The sequence below is a fragment of the Mizuhopecten yessoensis genome, unplaced genomic scaffold, assembly GCF_002113885.1.
Source record: "Mizuhopecten yessoensis strain PY_sf001 unplaced genomic scaffold, ASM211388v2 scaffold5459, whole genome shotgun sequence".
Lineage (NCBI taxonomy): Eukaryota > Metazoa > Mollusca > Bivalvia > Pectinida > Pectinidae > Mizuhopecten > Mizuhopecten yessoensis.
In genome coordinates, this window is record NW_018406060.1 from 698,786 (window position 1) to 722,810 (window position 24,025).

At 36.8% G+C, this 24,025-nt stretch overlaps 2 protein-coding genes across 3 annotated transcripts in view; one reads left to right on the forward strand and one right to left on the reverse strand.

Moving 5' to 3' along the window:
* The window catches only part of LOC110450714, a 34,932-nt gene extending 28,603 nt beyond the window's left edge, over positions 1–6,329 (reverse strand). Inside the window, exon 1 of the mRNA XM_021498381.1 lies at positions 5,837–6,329. Within this exon, the coding sequence (XP_021354056.1) occupies positions 5,837–6,003 (167 nt within the window). The 5' untranslated portion in view covers positions 6,004–6,329. The remainder of the gene's footprint in view (positions 1–5,836) is intronic.
* A 4,512-nt stretch (positions 6,330–10,841) lies between these two features.
* On the forward strand, positions 10,842–23,095 carry LOC110450709 (histone deacetylase 8-like). 2 transcript variants are annotated; one of them, XM_021498371.1, is made up of 11 exons: positions 10,842–10,859; positions 12,908–13,833; positions 15,176–15,228; positions 15,807–15,943; positions 17,084–17,225; positions 17,604–17,794; positions 18,300–18,408; positions 18,611–18,783; positions 19,257–19,351; positions 21,365–21,470; positions 22,001–23,095. In XM_021498371.1, the coding sequence occupies exons 2-11, from the start codon at positions 13,006–13,008 to the stop codon at positions 22,015–22,017; spliced, it is 1,851 nt and encodes a 616-aa protein (XP_021354046.1). In that variant the 5' UTR covers positions 10,842–10,859; positions 12,908–13,005; the 3' UTR covers positions 22,018–23,095. The 2 variants fall into 2 exon arrangements, with proteins under 2 accessions (XP_021354046.1, XP_021354045.1); XM_021498370.1 differs by lacking the exon at positions 10,842–10,859 and adding an exon at positions 10,867–11,042.
* Positions 23,096–24,025: the final 930 nt, after the last annotated feature.

Genomic DNA, 24,025 nt, shown 5'->3' on the forward strand with positions numbered 1-24,025 from the left:
CGACAGCTGGGATAGAAATTAGCAATATATATCAGTAGTAATACTGTTTTTAATTCTATTAAAACATGTTATTCTGAGAGAGATGTGCCTGTTGTTTTGATTGACACTTCACCTATTCGGTAGTGGTTTCACGCCAGACTACACTATAGAACATGTTGGAGACATTTGACTGCTGTTTTGATTGACACTTCACCTATTTGGCAGTGGTTTCAGGCCAGACTACACTACAGAACATGTTGGAGACATTTGTCTGTTGTTTTGATTGACCCTTCACCTATTTGGCAGTGGTTTCAGGCCAGACTACACTACAGAACATGTTGGAGACATTTGACTGTTGTTTTGATTGACACTTCACCTATTTGGCAGTGGTTTCAGGACAGACTACACTACAGAACATGTTGGAGACATTTGACTGTTGTTTTGATTGACACTTCACCTATTCGGTAGTGGTTTCACGCCAGACTACACTATAGAACATGTTGGAGACATTTGACGGTTGTTTTGATTGACACTTCACCTATTCGGTAGTGGTTTCACGCCAGACTACACTATAGAACATGTTGGAGACATTTGCCCGCTGTTTTGATTGACACTTCACCTATTCGGTAGTGGTTTCACGCCAGACTACACTATAGAACATGTTGGAGACATTTGACTGTTGTTTTGATTGACACTTCACCTATTCGGTAGTGGTTTCACGCCAGACTACACTATAGAACATGTTGGAGACATTTGCCTGCTGTTTTGATTGACACTTCACCTATTTGGTCGTGGTTTCAGGCCAGACTACACTATAGAACATGTTGGAGACATTTGTCTGTTGTTTTGATTGACACTTCACCTATTTGGCAGTGGTTTCAGGACAGACTACACTACAGAACATGTTGGAGACATTTGACTGTTGTTTTGATTGACACTTCACCTATTCGGTAGTGGTTTCAGGCCAGACTACACTATAGAACATGTTGGAGACATTTGACTGCTGTTTTGATTGACACTTCACCTATTTGGCAGTGGTTTCAGGACAGACTACACTACAGAACATGTTGGAGACATTTGCCTGCTGTTTTGATTGACACTTCACCTATTTGGCAGTGGTTTCAGGTCAGACTACACTACAGAACATGTTGGAGACATTTGCCTGCTGTTTTGATTGACACTTCACCTATTTGGCAGTGGTTTCAGGCCAGACTACACTATAGAACATGTTGGAGACATTTGCCTGCTGTTTTGATTGACACTTCACCTATTTGGCAGTGGTTTCAGGACAGACTACACTACAGAACATGTTGGAGACATTTGCCTGCTGTTTTGATTGACACTTCACCTATTTGGCAGTGGTTTCAGGCCAGACTACACTACAGAACATGTTGGAGACATTTGCCCGCTGTTTTTATTGACACTTCACCTATTTGGTAGTGGTTTCAGGCCAGACTACACTACAGAACATGTTGGAGACATTTGCCTGTTGTTTTGATTGACACTTCACCTATTTGGTAGTGGTTTCAGGCCAGACTGCACTATAGAACATGTTGGACTCTCGGAGTCATTTGACTGTTGCCCGAAGAGACACTTTATCTCTTTGAATCAAGCGCTACACGTCAGACTTTTCCTTTTTCCCCGTACGCACTTAAAGACATCAATACATGCAATTCTGCCTAGAGATTCGCTATCCATCGAGTATACTGGAGATATCAAATACATGTGATCATATTCCTCAATTAGACGTTATCTCCATTATGCGGACGATTAGAATAGGCTGCAGACTCAGAAGACTGCTTGACCTTCAGAGAGGTTGTTTATACAAAAATAGCCTACCGCAGAAGTGAAGCAGGTACCGTAGAGAAGCCATGTAATCCACATTAATCAGCCTTGTCTATTGCATCATTTACATGCGCTCAAGTAATGGTTTTAATTGGCTGCACATGCGATGATGAAGCTTTTTATATAATTAAATAGTGAAACAAAAATATCAGAGTATACAACAACATCGTCAATACAAGGTCGATATAGCAGAAACAGTTCTACCAACACATTAATACTGTTTAAAAGACTCGAAATCGAAAATACATTAATTACATAGACCTGAAATTGGTCAATGAATTAATTGGAATTGATTCAAAACTGAGTGACCCTTTATAGTAACAGATAGTTTAAGCCATAAGATTCTATATAAAACCAGAAGTGAAAGTGAAATTTGTAGACAATACAGGATAGGAGGCACGATAGTCTAGTGGTAGGACGCTGGGTTCGTGAGTTCGACTCTCGTCACGGCACTGTGCTGTATCTTTGAGCAAGATACTTTACTCCGCTTGTTCCAGTCTACTCAGCTGTGAGCGCCGAAATGGCAGCACCGGCTGTATGCTCCCCATGGAGTTGAGAATGATACTGGCTGGATGCAAAGGCCCTATAACCACGGATAATATTTTGTGAACCGCTTTCAGACGACCTACGAACTAGGTTGTGATAAAGCGGTATATAAGAACCTCGAATTATTATTATTATTATATGGTTAGGTTATATCGTATCTGTATTTTTTTATGTTAAGGGAAAACAGACAAGTGAATCTTAAGGCATGTGATCGTGTGAGGCGACTAACGTGGGCACCCCTGGAGAGTTGGGGTTTTCTTCTGCGTCTCCTGCTAAGAGGCTATTGGATCGGAGAAACCAGAAATAATCTGCCTCTCCAATTTTCCTATAGGGACCTCTACCAGTCTTTCTTTTCAGTTTTTCTCTCCGTTGTCTGAATAATGTGACAGGGTGGGATGCCGTTTCCTTGAGTGACCATCACCTCTTTAACCCGTCTTCAAATGACCTAAGCTTCAAAACCCAGAACAAATAATAAACAACTACATTCCTGATGTATAACATTTGTTTCTAGGCTACAGTATGTGCCTATTGTACTGCCTGACCCATCGATCGTTCATGTGGAGATACAAGGACACCAACTCCTTCCAATCAATCAATGATTCCAATATATCTGTGCTCGGAACAGCTTTTAATTACGTACTTAGTTCCCTGCACGTCAAACGGGAAATGCAAGTTAATAGTGTGCTGCTGGTTAGGGCATTAGTTCATGCAACAAAATGTTTAACAAATAAATAACAAACCAATTTGATTTATCCGTATGTAGCAAGCAGTGGTAACATTTAGGTAGAGAGTGTTCGATCTGTTGGCATAGCGTACCACACGACAGCGGCAGTAACAGCCAATGTCCCTGGGGACATCAACGTAAATCGTTACTCCTCTTGTCCTGCATACAGAATCATTCTAAGGAATCACCCATCTGTTCACCAATACAGCAGAGACTGAATAACGCTCATGTATTATATGTCAAGTCTATTCAGTTTTAAAAAGCCTGACTTTAAAACTCCGTGCGTTGAGGGAGATTTCAACTGTTTTGGGAAAAGTATTTACGTGACCAGCTGATGAACGTGGTGTTTTAGCCATTGACTTGTATCAACGTAAATCGTTACTCCTCTAGCCTGCATATAGAACCATTCTAACGAATCACTCATCTAAACACTCCTCTAAAATAACGCTCATTATCTTAATGCAGTCTTTGATCTCCTTGAATTCTTAATTTTTGAGAGTGGTTTCATTCGAAACAATGATAATAATGAATATATATTAATACCCTGTATCTAATTATGTCTCAATATGAATATCCGCTGAACAGTTTAATTCATGCTCGACTTAAAAATCAAGTATACAGTGTTTAAGATGCTAATGAACGCATATTCCACCATCATTAATTTTCTGACACACACATACGCATCAATCGTGTACGTTGATTCCTAATTCAAGTAATTATTTAAAGTTTTCCTGACTTAATGAACAGCAAAGCTTTTCACAGCGTGATACGTTTGTAATTTAACAAGCACGTGCCAATCATGTAAACAACACACTGTTTATATCATCTGCAGATGCTGAACATTTCAATGAACAAATTAAAATTTAAAATAGGTTTCCAAATGCGGTGCATATACCTATTATCACAGCTGGATAGAATAAACCCATTGGTAGCGGTAAGTTATTTTCTATACTTTGTTGTTCATAAGTCTGTCATAAATACTGTAAATTGGTTTGGTTTGGTTTAGTATTGTTTAACGTCGTATCAACAGCTATGGTCATTTAAGGTCGGCCTCCCAAAGTGAACGTGCAGGATCAGAGAACTGAAATAGTCCCATGCATCGTACAGCTTGGTAGTTAAAGATCGAAGAAGGCAGCTAAGATGGAAAGTTTATAGTGTATACAATCGATGTGATTAATGATGAATTCACTGTAATTGTCGATGTATCTGAATGAATGTGAAATCGGAAGTTTTTCGTTATCAGTCATGAAAAGTTCATCAATAAATTCAACTTCGTATGAAAACAGAACCAAATCGACTAGAGGAGGGGCACAGTTGGTTACCATTGGAATGCCACCGAACTCAACAAATAAATTGTCAACCAGGAACTCAACCATTCTCATGATTTCATTCTCAGTATATTTCATTTTTGCTTTGCAGTCCTTTTCATCATAATATTATGTTCTAACAGAATTTACAATTACATATTTGTATCGCCTTGTGGCTTCCTTAGAAAGGCGAAGGCTCATAATAAGAGAAGGAATGCGTTCCCCTCAGTAAGGTATGAGGTAAGATAGTGTTGAGGGTCGAAATGTCATACGTGTGGTAACAGATTTTTATCAAAATTCACGTTCCATTTATTCCATTTCTGAGTATATCGTGTCTCAATACGACCGACTGTTACCCTGATATAATGTTACTAAGACTGATAGTGAAAAGTTTGAATACTGGGTTAATTTTGAGCAAATAAAATATCCCACAATAAACCGTTGTTTATGAGGATTCTTGTGAAGTTTCGGATTCCAATACAAACGAGGCAGGTCCTGCAGCATAGTCATCTCTTACATGTTGTAGATCCAAATCGCAAATATTTTCACATGCGAATATTGACTACCCTTTCTAATGTTGCTAACTTTTATTCAGACATGTTTTAGAGCTAAATATTCGTAATTCTCTATTTGGGATATCAAACTTTCGGTGTTTTGGTCGTTACAGAAGCATATTTGCGAAAATTTAAATACAAAATCTCTTCACAGTATTTGCCAAGCTATAGGCTCCTTGATCACCGTGTCGATCACAATACCACGTAAAACACACGCACGCATGAATGATCAAATTCAGTGCATCGAGCCTTATTTTTTTTTTATTAATGAAATAAATTCAACCAGCGTCGCTTGATACTTAAATGCTGGAGTTGGAAATTGTGAGATTAAAGCCAAGTGTAAATATGACAAAGACTTACAAGAATAAGTACATTGTATTGGCAATAAGCTAAATAGTGGGTATCCTGATATGATAAAGTATAGATAATATGGAAAGAAGCTGAGAAGTGAAACATTGATGTATGCACACAAAAATCCCTTTGATAAAAACCAGAAAATGAGAAAAAGTACACATCACTGAAATGCTTAGCAAAAAATAACAATTCTCACGTAAAAGCATACCACATGGTTTGGCACTTGAATCTAATTAAGCCCATTCAACTACATCAGCACGTGCGCCAAGTAGTCGTCTGCTCAATGTATTTCATGTTTATATTTATGTACATAAAACTACATGACCTTATCTTATCCAAACTAGTCAATATGCAATAGTTGATAGTATCTAGATTATTCATGTATGTATAATTTAAGCAAATCGAAAAATCACTGATCTTGCACCCTACCGTAATATGGTAGTCGTACCATCACCAAGCGTTAAGTACCGTCATACATTTATACCAGAACACAATACAGTATTTACATTATTAAATGTGTAACTCACCCTAGGCTTTTCAAAATGTCTATAAGAAGAGTGTTGCCCCTCTCCGCTGGTATTGGGGGTCCAACCTTATCCAAAATCAATCGTTTGTACCCAGCTTTCACAGTATTAAGCCATCCGTGCTCACCTGTGCCGTTTAACATCTTCGCTTGTCCATTGAACGGTTTCATTATTCACAACTGTGTGTTTACATCAGTAATAATGGGCCCCGATGTCTGTACACTGGGTTGCATGTGGTCTTGTATAAATAGAATGTGTATGAATCCGAAATCCTCTTTTGAGTCTTCAATTACACACTGGATAACATTGTACATGAAACACCAATACACTTAAATACAATCATCCTAGGATGTAAAATGAAGGTCGAACACAATTACCCTGGGAACCCTCTCCACCCATGTCAGCCTGGCCAGTCAATAGATAACACTCCAGCGTCATGGCACAGAACCGGGGATTCCCAACTGCCTTAGAATGAAGTCGCTCTTTCATCCACGTACAATCGACATTCATTATTGATTTTTGCTACTGCGCATGACGAACGGGGAAGCTGAAAGTGTATTGTAAAAGATGCAAATCTCGTGTGTTCCTTGAAATAACACCAGCAGGTTGTATCTATAGGCTGTGTAGCAAAGTAGTGTTTTACAATATACGCACTATTGTACAGCATACACCTACATACATGTAACATTCGTGTCAGATATTAACAGGTAAGGTTACTAGGTAACAGTAAATGGGTATGGCGTACCAATAATTATGTAGTTACACCGGTACCTAAATGTTTAAAATTTATACCGACTTCTGATCGAGCCTACCTGAGTACATAGAATTGTATACAGATGTTGTTTTATTGGAAGCTAGAAACATGCGTATACATACATATATATATATATATATCTGATATATCAGGTGTTAGCAGGTAATACAGTGTATAGCAGAGCTAGAGTATATGGTATACAGGATTCGGCGGCTGTGTGCAGCTTATAATATCGGTGGAGTTAGTGTATATATATACATAAAGAATGTAGTTATAACCTGCTAAAAACACACTTTTCCAAAATATCTAAACATCTGGAGATATCGACAACCAACTGCATTTCTAAGTTGTATTGCAAGCCAACTTAGCATGTTATAACAAACGAGTCAACGAGTACAAATGAAAGATATCTTTAACTCAAGATTTAATTTTGTCCTTTTGTGATATTTAGGTCAAAACCATGCAAACGATTAAAAGTTATCTATGGAGCAAATTGAAAACATTGAAAGGTAAATAGATAAAGGCATAAAGCACCATCCTCGATTTCCAGGTGTAACGCTCACTTACGCTCTCTGCACAATATCCAGATGTTACGCTCACTTACGCTCTCTGCACAATATCCAGGTGTTACGCTCACTTACGCTCTCTGCACGATATCCAGATGTTACGCTCACTTACGCTCTCTGCACGATATCCAGGGGTTACGCTCACTTACGCTCTCTGCACGATATTCAGGGATTACGCTCACTTACGCTCTCTGCACGATATAAAGGTGTTACGCTCACTTACGCTCTCTACACCCCTGGAATATGTCATAGCAAAATTGAAGGATCGGTGTGCGCCACCTTGTTGATGAGACAAGGAGACTAGTTCGATCCTTTGATATACATCAAAAGAATCTCGCGGTCGCGTAACGGTAAAAATTGATTGACTTTGAAGTCGACGTCTCTCCTTTGTAATCTTCAAAGGACAGGCGATTGATCAGGTTGTTTTTTTTTGTTTTTTTTTACCTCAGACCAATCAAACAGCTATTTTCGTGCTTCAATTTTGCTATGACATATTCCAGGGGTGCAGAGAGCGAAAGTGAGTGTAACCCCTGGATATCTAGGATGGTATATCACGCAGTTATAGTATTATTTACCTTCCAGATGGTGTCATTTTCATGTCGTGGCTAACTGACGATGCGGAGATTTTAGCTAGCAATACTTCGCACTGGGGGAATCATACTCCTGAATTCGAAGCTTCTTAAAAGTATTCCATAGTTACAATGTTCAGTATTCACTAAATGTAGACAGTGATATTTTAAGGTTAATTTGAAATAAGGCCCCTTCCCCTAGATAATTTCTGCTGTTTTCCCCCAAAAATCAATGCAAAAATCACTTTATTTCCCGAAATCATGATTTTTTGTGGGTGATATTTTCCCAAATCAACAGGCACATGCCACAGGGGCAAAATCACTGGTAGAACTGTATTTGGGTCGGCTTTGTATATTTATCTTGTCTCGCAGCCATTGTACTCACCGATATGTAAGAGGAAAGGTTAAAGGAAAAAGAGACTAATAATTTAAAGTTCAAATAGTCGTCAAGAGTTTTCAATAAATATGACCTCATCGATTTTGTCCGATATGCCAGCAAGGGTATGGATGTCATTTACGTCAGTAATATCTTAATTACTTCAGATGCAAAAGTATTTCAATCATTTCATAACGTTATTCTAAACGCGTTGCTTCCGAGCTTTTCACCTATACGAGCAAACGCTACCAATGTTTTAGACAATCGGAACTCCTCGGTCTCGGTTACGGAAAAGGCCGAGTGATTACGATAGATGTTTTAGAATGACTTCTCCATCAGTATGTTCTTGCTCCAAATCCCGATACAACTATTGTCTAGCTGTATACGTAGCAACTTCAGATCTAAATACATGTATTATCCTTAATACAAAGTAACGAGAGCTGTTAATGAGTTTTTCTATGTACCGAGAGTCTCATACGGTCAACGTATGAGACGTGTGAATTTCAAGATACTGGTGGATTCTGTGGAAGACAACGCCGAACAATGGGCAAAACGAGAGAACATGCTGAATTGAATCATTTTCAGGGTGAATCAAATATATCATATCCGCCATTCAAAAAAGGAATAAGCAGCTTGAATTCCAAAATGAAAACAAAACACAAGTCTACATTTCTTGACCCACACTCAGATAAGTATACATGTTGATGTGCTTGCATTCAACGCATCTAAATAATGTACACTTTAATCTGCAAACACTATTGCATTTCATGATTGCAATAACAACGACGCTTAAATACCTGTATATTATCTAATTTTTCGAAAGACTGAAATACTAGCTAATCACACTTCTGTATTACAACCTTTCCCAATACAAATTAATAATTTAATCTTGCTTGTAACAAGCATTTTCATTGGCTTACAAATTTATGTTATCAGTCTATAACGTAAAAAAATGACGTCGCCGTTTGTAACGTCGCTTTTGATTGGCTGATACGGCAGCGCAATAATTTCTAAGAGAAAAGAGTCCATCAATAAAAGTGGATTTCCACAGGGATTGTGTAAAGTAGATTAAATTATAAGGATTAACTTGAATATATTGTTCATGTTATGGAGCTATAACACAAAAAACCGGAGTGTACTCTCATCATAAACCGCTTCGCAGTTTATTTAGAGTAAACTCCGTTTTTTGTGTTATAGCTCCATAACATGAAAACTATATTCAAGTTAATCCTTAAATAATGAGAATACGGACCTACCTCGTTTGTATTAGATTGCACGTGGTACAAGAACATTTTATCGCTGGCTAAGTCTTACAGCTGCTCAAACAAGCCATTATCCAAACAACTTACTACCATTCGTGGCAACTACGGGTCTGTATTGACATTCATCATCTGTGTACATATAGTTGTATTGTATTAAAGTGTTTATTAGCTTTAAGTCTGGCGGCTCATAGGCATATTACTTCAACATTTATACATTGATAACAATGAAATAGAATAGTCATATAGAAAAATATGGATAGTGTTAGCTGAAGACATACTTTATATTGACTGCATTTTGACAAATAATACCATGTTTGTTGCGATCAACGACAAGGTACAATTATATAATACCAGGAAAATTGAAGAAATACATGTATGCTTCATCTCAAGTAGATCGGTCTTAAGAATTTATTACACGAATCGCTGAGAAATAAAACAAACGGAAATATCGAGTAGACTCCGTAGCAAAGAAAAATCAATCTTGTACATATATATTGTGAGTATCTATCTCTGCTAAAGGTATATTTTCAAAATAAGCAACTATATGGAAAATATATCGGGGAAAATGTACAACCACTAATTCTGACAGCGTCTGTTCGGTCGCATTCACTTACATCAACATGTAGATACAGCAGACTTATAGTCATAGATCAATGTTATTTTCCCTTCCATATATAATTAGGAGAGATTAATGCTATTTTTCCTTTCCATAGTTTGATACTTTACCTAGATAATTACATGCCGTCCAGCATCACATCACATCCATTGATTCGTTACATGATTTGTATAAAAGTTTCAGATCTTTCTTGATAAATGCGTCATGTGTGATCTACTGGCTAAGTTTAAGGTTCACACCGAAGATATATTTCAGTTGCCATCAGAAACAGACATTTTCACTGTATCTTATATACTCTTTTGTATTTGACGGTAGTCAGGACAAGTCTCTTGCTGATTTAAATGAATGTTGGAGTAGTCTTTTTTAGTCGTCTTAAAACAATCTAAGTGTCTGATAATTGTTACGTTTTTTTTGATAGGTTTGTTGCGATTAAGTTCAAAATTAATTTATTATTACGTTGATTTCAGTAAAAATGCTATACTTGAAAAACACTTGGACGCAAGGCCATCGTAATCATCTAACTTTGTAGATCTTACGATGGGTAAATAGGCCTTGAACCGCGACAAACAAAAACCTACTTTAGTTACAATATTTTGATTTGTCCAATTCCTTAAGGATCCACGAGGAGCATAGTTTACACAATTTCAATTGTATGAGCAAAGTTGTTTGAAATTCTGACTGTAAATTGAGATAAAAATCAATATACAAAAATAAGGGTAATACTATAAAAAAAGTATAATACCCTTATTTTTTTATATGATTTTTATCTCGATTTACAGTCAGAATTTCAAACACATATGGTATGAGTAGCATAAAATTGACTACAAGAGTACACTCCCTTGGAGTTACTCTTCTTAATAAGTTTGAGAGGTGCGCGGGAACGGTAAGCGTTCTGCTAAGAATTGTTACGTTGTTTACATATCTCAGTAACTGTTACCTGTTAACGATCTGAGAAAAGTTTGTGAAAAATGAAATATTGTTCCCTATCCTACTTTATTGTCAATATATGTGAATACTTTCACATTCCAGATGTAGATGCATGTGGGAAAAGGCGATTATATTATAGGTGAGAGGGGATGTCTATCACAAAATAGACCGAGTTTCTGGTGTACCCGCACCAGACATCTATAGCTACTATATATCTGTCCAAATGTCTAAGTCTGCTATCAGGGCCAGATGAAACTCGGGCTAGTCATAAAACGTTGAAATTCTTTCTGTAATAATCCTAATATGTTCTTATGTCCCTGTCCCTGTGCCTGTGGCTATAACCAGACAACCTGATAACTATAGCCACTCGCTACTGTCTGTCTATATCTATGATACGTTTCACCTGCTACATGTTGTCTGTGTATGGACGGACAAAAAATATTACTTGTGATGTAAGCAGAGCAAATTACTGAATGTTAAATGGGCTCTTTAGTCGAGTGACAACCTGAAAATGAGTCGATACTGAAAATATATATCTCCTAACGAAAGTTTTCGTGGTTGATAACCACATGACCTGACGTCATCGTCCAGTGTGGTCAGTTTCATTTTTTGGGAAAGCCAGTGATAAAAATAGCTACAACAGAAATAGTGCAATATCCGGGCCTGTTCATATTTGGATTTGAATAAAACGAACAGGTTAGATTATATTTAGAGCATGCATGCACTGAGAGGGTGCCGCAAAGAGAATTTCAAACCGCAGAAAGTATGATATCAATATAGATCACTTGATCATTTATAACGATGTTTGAGATAAAGATGATGTTGATTCGGGATAGATGCATGTACTTGTATTTCAGACAGGCTAGGTGAATAAAAGAGAGAAGCTACCTAATTAATCTCTCCTCCTAAGACTCCTCGGCAGGAAAGACATTTTTGTTAGCTAAAAATTCACTGACAGCTGCGCAAAAACGTACGGCTGTACAGTTAAGGATTTCTCCTTTACTGATTAAAAACGCCAAGAAAACATGGTCTCTTGTCAATTTCTCAACATGAATTGTCCATAAGGATTATCAAACTATATAATCATGAAGAATTTTGTGACAACGTTATAAAAAAAACTTACTTCACTAAATTGTCCCTTTAAGGTTCAACAAGCCCCGGCCTATAGCTAAAAGATTTTATGTATAGTCACCCAAAACTTAAACCCTTAAGTCATATTTAAAGACCACAATTTAATATTTGTGACTCATTTTGTGGGAAAATATCACACTGAAAGTCTATTTTGTGAAAGAACAGTTAGTACTAAATTTTGTTCTGATATGGGGAAAATAAGTTTTGTTCTGATTTGGGGAAAATACAGAGAACCTTCCCAAGAGGAAGGAACTTTGCCACAAAGTGAAATTAGTTCAGAAAATAAATCCACTAAAACAGAAAACAATGACTGATGCAGAATGATCATCTTGGCTCCAGGAACTCCTTGCAGCAACATTTCTTAAAAAAAACCTGTCTTTCCCCATTTGGAAATCTCCCCTAGGCCTCCCCCTGCCAACTTTACCACCTACTCCGAAATATATAAGTGTCTAGATCTACCACTGCTGAATATATATATATTGATATCTAAATATTTTAACATGTAGGAAGGAATAATCCTAAAGTATAATATTTTCACCAATTTCTTAGGCTTGTGTACTGTACTGTTGAGTTTTAAGTCTTGATCACCAAGAACAAATCATTGTAGAATTATCTTGTTTTAGTATTAATAAATAAGAGAAAAACTATAAAATATTAATTGCTTGCCACCAATGGTCTAAATTAGTTAATTTTTAGCTCACCTGCCCTATATTCTTGACATTGTTCTTGAGGCACTTCAAAAAATGTTCTGATAATATATAGCTAGAAATTTGTGAAAACACCTAAACACTAGTACATGTAGTAGACCTCTATCTTGATACACTGTACACAGTTTCTGTTTATAAATGCCATTGTCTATTTTTCTCCTTTCAGGAATTAATGTTCATAGCTGTCCAGGGCATTGAACGGCTGAAAATTGTCCTTGCATCTCTCTATGCTGATGAAGATGTGATGCAGTGAATCACGAGACCATGGATATAGGACGACCAGCAAAGAGAGTCCGCTCAGATCCAGACGTCGGTCCCAGTAGCTCTGATTGGCTGGCATCAGCCGCGGCAGAGGGTCAAGAAATTGTTCAATGTACGATGTTATCTGGTGATGGTCATTGTCCGTCCAGTAGAAACATGTCTGTCGTAACTACCCCTATTGAAACAAGTCATACCAATGTAGCAAACCTTGGTAACCCAGAAAATTATCAGGTGAAATCTGAGGATGAAAAGATAATAAACAGTTGTAATATTTCACAGATGGAGAAATCTACTGGTAAAGATAAAGAAACAGATATTGTTACACCTTCTATAGGTAACTGGGATGGCTCTGCTAATGATACAGAACAGAAAAGGGAACATTTTGATAAAGGTGACAATGTCTCACCTGCAGATTTACCTGTAGCAGTAGAAAGTGACCACGGTATACAGGTAAAGAGTGTGTATGACCTTGAAATGGAGGAAGATTATAAGGAAGTAACTGTTCAGTCATTACAAAGTTTGAGGACCGCAAAGAGGGACAACAAAGAAAATGTGATCAATAAAAACGGTCTTGTGCTTTTATCAGAGAAGGTGCAAGATGATGTTGCTAGTGGATTAACTAATATTTCAGAAAAGGTAAAGGAAAGTGGAACAGATACATGTGTTAGTTCTAAGTCAAACATAAATAAGGATGCTTCTAAGGAATCACCAGTACCAGTACCTGCACAGGTTACCATGAGCAACAAAACAAAGCTTCAACGAAGGGTGTCCTATGTGTATAGTAAAGAGTTGATTCAGGAATGTAACCTCATGCAAAAGATTCCTAACAGGGTAAGTATTGTTGGTGCATAAAGTTTTTTTTACAAAGTACGTAAGAAGTACATGAAGTATATCAGAAGCCATATGAATTGACATCAGCTGTTAAATAAAAAATAAATGTTCATTGTAGAACTAATTCTTTTCATTTTGATCAGATTGGCACTTGTCTGTGACCCCTTTCCTGTTAGCATGCATATGATATGTACAGCATATATATTTCCATGCCAGTGTATTAACAGGATGTCATTAAACAATTTCAGTTGTTGGTCAATTCAAGTTTCATTGCATAACAGGATGTCAGTTGTCAGTCAAGTCAAGTTTTAATGTATTACAGGGTAACATTGAAAATGTCAGTTGTCAGTCAAGTTTCATTGCATTACAGGATGTCATTAAAAATGTCAGTTGTCAGTCGAGTCAAGTTAATTGTATTACAGGATGTCATTAAAAATGTCAGTTGTCAGTCGAGTCAAGTTTTATTGTATTACAGGATGTCATAAAAAATGTCAGTTATCAGTCGAGTCAAGTTTATTGTATTACAGGGTTTCATTAAAAATGTCAATTGTCAGTCGAGTCAAGTTCCATTGTATTAACAGGGTGTCATTAAAAATGTCAGTTATCAGTCGAGTCAAGTTTATTGTATTACAGGGTTTCATTAAAAATGTCAGTTGTCAGTCGAGTCAAGTTTATTGTATTACAGGATGTCATTAAAAATGTCAGTTGTCAGTCAAGTCAAATTTTATTGTATTACAGGATGTCATTAAAAATGTCAATTGTCAGTCGAGTCAAGTTCTATTGTATTAACAGGGTGTCATTAAAAATGTCAGTTATCAGTTGAGTCAAGTTTATTGTATTACAGGGTTTCATTAAAAATGTCAGTTGTCAGTCGAGTCAAGTTTATTGTATTACAGGGTTTCATTAAAAATGTCAGTTGTCAGTCAAGTCAAATTTCATTGTATTTCAGGATGTCATTAAAAATGTCAGTTGTCAGTTGAGTCAAGTTTAAAATTTCATTGTACAGTTGTATTAACAGGAAGTCATTAAAATTGTCAATTGTCAGTCAAGTCAAGTTTATTGTATTACAGGGGGTCATTAGGCCTATTGATGTTAAATTTTAGATTTCCTTTAATACAGCTGGATGTCACTGAATTCATTTGATCAACTTTTACTGGAATTATTTTGGCTGTAAATCAGTTTTTGTTTTCATGTTTTGTAGAACCTGTGCATGATTATTTGAATTTGCAATAAAATAACATTTATTTGTATCTTTTGTTCTCCTGAATAAATGTTCACTGTATAGTTTACTGGAAATTTAACTATTGTTCCAATTGATTGTTTCTGTTTCAATCATTGACAGGCAGGCATGGTGCACAGTCTGATTGAAGCTTATGGAATACTCAAATATATGAGGTAAATTTATAACATATATCAGTATTGAAAAAAACATTGCACTACATGTATTTGTATAAATATATATATATGTTGACTGTAATATTGCAGTGATGCATGCCAGAAAATATATTTATACTCCCTCTACTTAATGGAGGAGACTTTAGTGATAGTGCTTATGGAAATACATCTTCAGAAGTACAACATCATGTGAATGTAGGTCACTGTGACCTATATTTTCTGCATCACTGATTTTTGTTAAAACTTTCCATTTAGATTTTACTGGTACTACAAGTACAACAGTCATCAAATGTTCTTTGTAGATGCATCTTCAGGAGACCAATACTATCAGGTCACTGTAAATGGTTTGTTTTGAATTTCTGTCCCATAGTCACCAAACTGTATATAAACACATATATATTAACTGAGGAATACTACACCATCAGTATATGTGAGATGTAGCTCACTGTGATCCATGTCCATCTAAATGGTAGCAGGGTCAAGTGTACCTGTATGTTTTACAAATATTTACTTGTATAACGTGTACAAAATACATTATAGTTACACATTATGAGTTTATATCTCTTTATATATTACAGAGTTATTGACCCTTCCAAAGCGACAGAAGAATCACTTTGTCTGTTTCATTCCCCCGAATATATAGAATTTCTGAAGAAAATCAATGATCAGGAGGATGAAGAAATCTACGATGAAGAAGCGGCACAGTTTGGCCTGAGTATGAATCTGTGATATCGTAAACTTGATTGATTGATAGAGTCTCATATATGTTGGTACAGTATGTGGGATATAGACATTCTACCTGAGGGTGTAGAATTCGGTCAGAATTGAGGAATTAGGATCCTACCCAAAGTCTACACCCTGGGGTAGAATATACAAATACTACATACTTACATATTGATTGGCCCTTTTTTTTCTATATCAATACTTAAGTTGATGTGGAATTGTAATTTTAGCTTCATGCAATATTTCAACATCTACAGACAATAAAATGGAGTTAATTTAATTAGTAATGCAAACAGCATACAAATTTATTAGTTTGGTCTGATATTATACTTGTAAACTAGTTAAAGGAATTATAAGTCTTAAAATTAACTACCTGTGTGTAGTAACTATCTGAGGTGTTGTGGGGTTCATTACAAGCTTTTATAACTACTTAATACATGTACATACTTACTAAAAAATAAAAAATAAATTGTATATGCGATACGACACAACTGCTTTAACCCATATCAGCCCTCGCCGTATCACACCCCTAAACCGGTATCAGCCCTCTCCATATCAACCTGCAAAACCCGTATCACACCTCTTTTGGAACACTTCTAATTTTTCCCATCTACTAACAACAACGTCATTCTGAACCCTTATAAAAGAAAAATAGATCATAAGATAGAAGATCTATCCGTATCTTATTAGTAAGTATATATATATATGCAATAAACAGAATAAAACATGCCTTTTTCCATATCACACCCAGTATCAACCCTCGACCAATATAAGCCCTCTGGCCTTCGGCCTCGGCCCTCGGGCTGATATTGGAGACTTGGGTTGATACTGGGTGTGATGTATATTTTACTGAAGTTTACATAAACAGGTACATGCTCACACTATTGGTTGATAAGTTGGTACATGTATTATTTGTTTTGGTGTCAAATGTGTTTTGTAATGTCACACAATGAAGGTACTTTTGGTATAATTTATCCACTTTTTAGCATAATTTATCCATCGTTAGATTACTAATACAATATACAAGAACCACTACTTCATGTTCGGTTATAATTATATAATCATGCTTGTACTTAAACATATAGGTTCTTTGACTTCTAACAAGTTGTAAAGATGTTTGGAACTCTTACAGCCTATGACTGTCCTGTCCATCAGGGCGTGTTTGACTACGCCCTGTCTGTGGGAGGAGCCACCGTCTCTGCAGCAGAGGAATTGATCCGCAGGCAGTGTGATGTGGCCATTAATTGGTGTGGTGGATGGCATCATGCTCAAAAGTAAGCATTTATATCATTATCTTACACCAGTCAGCAAACTACATATCGAAGCTAAATCCATTGAAAGCTGGTGATCGCAGGCTGTATAAGAATACTGAATGATATCGGTATTTGAAAACTTTGTGTTTTTAGAACTCTTTGTGAAATATTTTAGAGTAGAATAAAAATACTATTTGATCAGGCTTAGAAAACAAACAGCTGATTATAAGCTTTGATGAATATGTCATATCATATGTCATTGTGACCTTGCCAGTTACTATAACCAGAATCACTCAATACTTGTACTTTTTACAGAACTGAAGCAATTATTTAAAATGATGATATTAGTTCTCGAATAAATTGCATTAATTGGAGAACATTTGTTTTCCCGTATGATAGGGACAGCGCATCGGGTTTCTGTTATGTCAATGACATCGTCCTTGGGATACTCAAGCTACGAGAGAAGTTCTCCAGGGTGCTGTATGTCGATTTGGACCTACACCATGGAGATGGTGTACAGAATGCTTTCTATGCCACATCAGCAGTAATGACGGTCTCCATACACAAATATGCTGCTGGATTCTTCCCAGGTGAGGGTAAAATGTAATAAGATAAGCACTCATGAAGTCATAGCTTGACAAAGGGACCAGCCGGTCTTGAAACGTTGCGGCACGTTTAATACGTACATTGTTTGTGTAAAAAGTAAAAAGTAAAACTTTGATATCAAGCTCATAGAGTTATGGAGCAAGTGACTGCTCAGGTCTGTTAAAACATAAAGTAGTAGAGCCTTAATTATTCATAAGACAATTTTGTTTATGAGAAATTTTTGGAATAACTCTTTTTTCGTTTTAAACTAGATTGTCAGTGTACTCCTGCTACTCTTTGATATTAAGTAGGCGTCGAAGTTGATGTAAATTTTTGAAGAAATTTTAGTAATTATTTGGTATGGAATTTGAATTTGAATTTCCTCACACTGAAGCTCCTATTAAAACAATCTATTGTAAGCGATGCCATACTAGAAGACAATAATGTAGGTCATTGTTATAATGGACTGAAACCACTAACAGATTAAAAGCTATATGCTGGTTATTTCAGGTTCAGGACAGCTAGAAGATATTGGAATTGGCAAGGGCAAGAAATATTCTATCAACATCCCGCTACAAGATGGTGCTAGGGACCAGGAGTTTGTCGCTTTGTTTTGCAGGTAGAATTTTATTTTTCTTTCTTTATAATGTTAGCCACTTTCAGATAGTTTTAAAATGAGCCGACGGTTCAGATAAAATGAAGTATAAAAAAATGTAATTTCCCGAACATGAAGCTAATATGTTTACTTTGTAGAAAGAGCTCTTTTCCCTACTATTGATTTGAAGTGTTGACTGTCATAATCATGTACCTCTCTTGTCCAGGGTGATACAGAAGGTGCGCACTGTGTTCAGACCTGAGGCGATAGTTTGTCAGTGTGGGGCGGATGGTTTGGTTGGTGATCCTATGGACTCTTTCAACCTCACTCCGCTGTCGTTAGGCCGCTGTGTGTACTTCCTGTTAGACTGGGCACTCCCCACACTTCTGCTGGGAGGAGGTAAGTAATTCTCCATTAAGGCAATAAGATTGCCAGAATGTATTCCTTGTCACTTTGTCCTTTTACTTTATAATCAGTCAGTTGATATAAGTTGTGTATTGTAGATCACTTTATGTTTTGTGTGTACTTTATGTTACTGTGGCTGTAGGTTTCATTTGTGAATATAATTTCATTCACAACTGAAAATAGTAATTCAATATCGAATGTAATCATCTATGGAATTCATATTTTCAAAAGATGAACATCTGCAAATGTACCTCCTTGATAATCAACACAAAACTTATTCTCATAAATATATACTAGCTTGGAGTAGCTTCCTATGATTTTTAGCTGCCATATTGAATATTGGCAAAACAATTTGATTCTATATGCTTTGTTCAGCACACATTGTTATTTTGAATTCATTGGAATAATCATTAAATCACTTAAGTGAACAGACAACATAAGCTAACTGTAACGTTTGTTTCCTGTAGGTGGCTACCATCACACAAACACAGCCAGGTGCTGGACCTTTCTGACAAGTGTAGCTGTCGGTAAAAAACTGCCATCAGATATACCTGATCATCAGGTAAGACACTGGTAGCTGATCACAGGTTAAATAATAATGATAGGTATACCTGATCACAGTTAAGATAATGAAAGATACTATTGATAACAGATAAGATGATGACAGATATACCTGATCACAGGAAAGATAATAACACATATACATGATCACAGGTAAAATATCTACAGATATAACTAATCAAAGGTGAGATAATGACAGATATGAGCGTAACTTTATAATGATGTTGTATGATAAGGGACATTAGACTAAATAATGTGGCATCAAAGGGGATATAGGACGGATAATGTGTCATCAAAGGGGACATAGGACGGATAATGTGTCCTCAAAGGGGACATTGGACTAGACAATGTGTCATCAAAGGGGACATGGGACTAGACATTGTGTCATCATAGGGGACATTGGACTAGACAATGTGTCATCACAGGGGACATTGTACCAGATATTGTGCCATGATAGGGGACATTGGACTAGACAGTGTCATCAAAGGGGACATTGGACTAGATAATGTGTCCTCAAAGGGGACATTGGACTAGACAACGTGTCATCACAGGGGACATTGGACTAGACAATGTGTCATCATAGGGGACATTGCACTAGACAATGTGTCATAAAAGGGGACATTGCACTAGACAATGTGTCATCAAAGTGGACATTGGACTAGACAATGTGTCATCACAGGGGACATTGTACCAGATATTGTGCCATGATAGGGGACATTGGACTAGACAGTGTGTCACCATAGGGGACATTGGACTAGATAATGTGTCATCACAGGGGACATTGGACTAGACAGTGTGTCAGCATAGGGGACATTGGACTAGACAATGTGTTATCATAGGGGACATTGGACTAGACAGTGTGTCATCAATGGGGCCATTGGACTAGACAATGTGTCATCATATGGGACATTGGACTAGACAATGTGTCATCTTAGGGGACATTGGACTAGACAATGTGTTATCATAGGGGACATTGGACTAGACAGTGTGGCATCATAGGGGACATTGGACTAGATAATGTGTCCTCAAATGGGACATTGGACTAGATAATGTGTCCTCAAAGGGGACATTGGACTAGACAACGTGTCATCACAGGGGACATTGGACTAGACAGTGTGTCACCATAGGGGACATTGGACTAGATAATGTGTCATCATAGGGGACATTGGACTAGACAGTGTCATCAAAGGGGACATTGTACTAGACAATGTGTCATCATAGGGGACATTGCACTAGACAATGTGTCATCAAAGGGGACCTTGGACTAGATAATGTGTCATCAAAGGGGACATTGGGCTAGACAATGTGTCATCATAGGGGACATTGCACTAGACAATGTGTCATCAAAGTGGACATTGGACTAGACAATGTGTCATCTTAGGGGACATTGGACTAGACAATGTGTCCTCAAAGGGGACATTGGACTAGACAGTGTGTCAGCATAGGGGACATTGGACTAGACAATGTGTCCTCAAAGGGGACATTGGACTAGACAACGTGTCATCACAGGGGACATTGTACCAGATATTGTGTCATGATAGGGGACATTGGACTAGACAGTGTGGCATCATAGGGGACATTGGACTAGATAATGTGTCATCATAGGGGACATTGGACTAGACAGTGTCATCATAGGGGACATTGGACTAGACAATGTGTTATCATAGGGGACATTGGACTAGACAGTGTGGCATCATAGGGGACATTGGACTAGACAACGTGTCATCACAGGGGACATTGTACCAGATATTGTGTCATGATAGGGGACATTGGACTAGACAGTGTCATCAAAGGGGACATTGGACTAGACAACGTGTCATCACAGGGGACATTGTACCAGATATTGTGCCATGATAGGGGACATTGGACTAGACAGTGTCATCATAGGGGACATTGGACTAGACAATGTGTCATCATAGGGGACACTGAAGTACATTGTATTGCAATACTTCAGCCTCCCTGTTGATATGTTGGTGAAGTTGGTTTGTTTAAATTGTTTTCATTGTGTTTTAAGTATTTCATGGAGTATGGACCAGACTATGGAATTGACATTTCGGCTGGTAACAGGAAGGACCAAAACTCACAGGAATACTTACGGAAAGTCCATCGGTACATTATTGGTAAGGCGTCAATTAATACGTTTTGGTTGTATTCTTACACACAAATTTCACACTTACTGAAATATATATTTTTAAATTACTTGGCTATTAAAAAAAATAGTGTTTTGTAATAAGTAAAGATATCGGATTCAAATTTACTTACTCTAAAAGTATACCCAAGAAGACCAAATTATCAAACACATCTCAAAATATAGGGATGATTTAATTCTCTGACTAATTGGATTTAACAAGTTGTACATCAGAGGTAAAATCACGATGCTAAAATATCAATCATGTGGAATTTAAATTTGAACCAGGCTGCAAGAGTAATATCACTTGATTTTAAGATGAGTTCTTAATCTTATTGTTTGTACAAACTGAAATGTCAAAACCTGGAGACAACTTTACACTGTATATGTTATTTGATAAAGATAATTTCAAAAGTGAGTGAATTTTGTTAAAAATATAATCATAGTTTTGGGTTTTTTTGAGTGGTCAATGTATTCGTGTACTAGCCATAAGAGTAACAGATGTGTTTTTTTTTGTTACAGATATATTATCGCACTGAGGCACTCAACTCAAATGGAATCTTGTATGACAAAGGAACAAAATTTGATGACAAAGATCACAGGAACACTCTCCAGTGTGAATATATATGGTAATGCAATGAAATTTAGAAGAGTGATTTCATCAAGACTGTATTTAATATGTACAAACAAAAAATAAGTGTGATCATGGAACATTTAGTCTTATTCAGATACATCAGTCACAAACTTTTTCATGGAACTCCTTCGTCAGATCTTTAAATCAAAAGAGATATTGAAGTATGATCGAGGCTCAATACGGATGCATTACCAAGAATGTTCAACAGAGACAAATAATGTGATGGAATAAGGGACATATGTTGTTGAGGACGAAAGAAACAGTATTTGAACAATCAAAAGACCATATGCAGGCCCTCTTTGCCTCTTGTTATTTGATATTTGTCAAAAAATACATTTATTTATTTGTCAAAGAATGAACTGATAATTAATATTATGATGCAATTCTTAATAAATTCAATAGAAAAGGATTACATGTAAGGGTTGTTCCGTTTATTATGTATGTTCCGATTCATGTCAACTGGGACTGGTTCAGTACAAGTCTTGTGATTTGGTCAAAATGGACTGTTTGTTAGCCATTGACCGAACAGCTGCCTAATGAAACTACCACTGTGGAATGATTTTATTACAAATTTGTTTCTGTATAGACAGATTGAACATTTCTTATCCAGATACCATCTTCAGAATGAATAATTGCATAAAGCTCAAACTTGGTGTACATGTTACCTTTAGGGAAGAGGAGGAACCAAATAGTCGTCTAGAGTCAAGGACACTTACTAAAAATGCAATTTCACAGAATGTGAACCTAACTGTTAATGCTAAACTTTAGAACTTTGTGTGTGGGTTGCCCTGGGGCAGAGGAAACCCTATTGATTTTTGGCCTCTGGTTTATCTAGGGTCAAGGTCACCTTATACATGCAATACTATAGAATATGTATCAAGATTCAAACCCGGAACAAATGATCACAAAAAACTTGGACTAAGATAAGGGTTGCTCTAGGGAGAGGAAGTATCATTTTGGGTGTGGTTTGTCAGAGATCATGGGTCACTTGCTGAAAATAGAATTGTCCAGAACGTAGCTTTGAAGTAACAAATTCCAACTATAACTACAATAGCAAACATTTTACAAGCACAGCCCCTTGCTAATAAAACCATTTTTGTATCATCAAATGTTGTTCAGGTTGTTTTGGGGGAAATGGTGCTTCTGACCGGCTCACTCGTTTCTACTATATTATTGACATTTTTATTAAAATTAACTGAAATGGGAAATAAATGATCTTATCTAGTACATGTACCTACCTGTAAAACAGAGGTGAAATGTAGTCAAGGTAAACAATCTTTGAAGCATGACCTAATGTACATTGATAGATCTAGAATTATCTTCACTGATTCAGGATAAAATGTTGACTGGACTTGTGACATTGACTGAGGTTGATGATAATGAAGGTGTTATTCAGGACGATTGAAATATTGAATGTGCTTTTTTAATTCCTTGCTAAACAAAATTAGCAGGGGACATAGAAGCGAGTCTGTGCAGTGAAGAATTGCTTTATCCATTTCTGGATCAGTGTGTAAGTGCTGCATACATGGAACCAACTTGTATCGATGCTGCTTTACTCATTGCCTGTTGATCTTCACTTCCTTGTCAAGAAGAAATGGTCCGATCCATTTATCAGAATTATTTCATCCATATTGGATAACTATAAGCACTACATGGCTGATACTAGTATCAGTGATGGAGTATATGTTGCCAGTGTGCTACTTGTACCATTCACAATTGTAGTTTGCAACATTTCCTCATAAGCTAGGGATGTTGATGGCTGTATCTTCTTGATTTATAGGGAAAGGGTTGAATTGGCCTTTTCAATGCACTATATAAAGCGTGAAAATTAAATCACTGCAATAATTATCTGCTTTAAGCAAAACTGTAACCTGTATAATATAGGAGACCTTATATCATCTAAAACCCTGTAT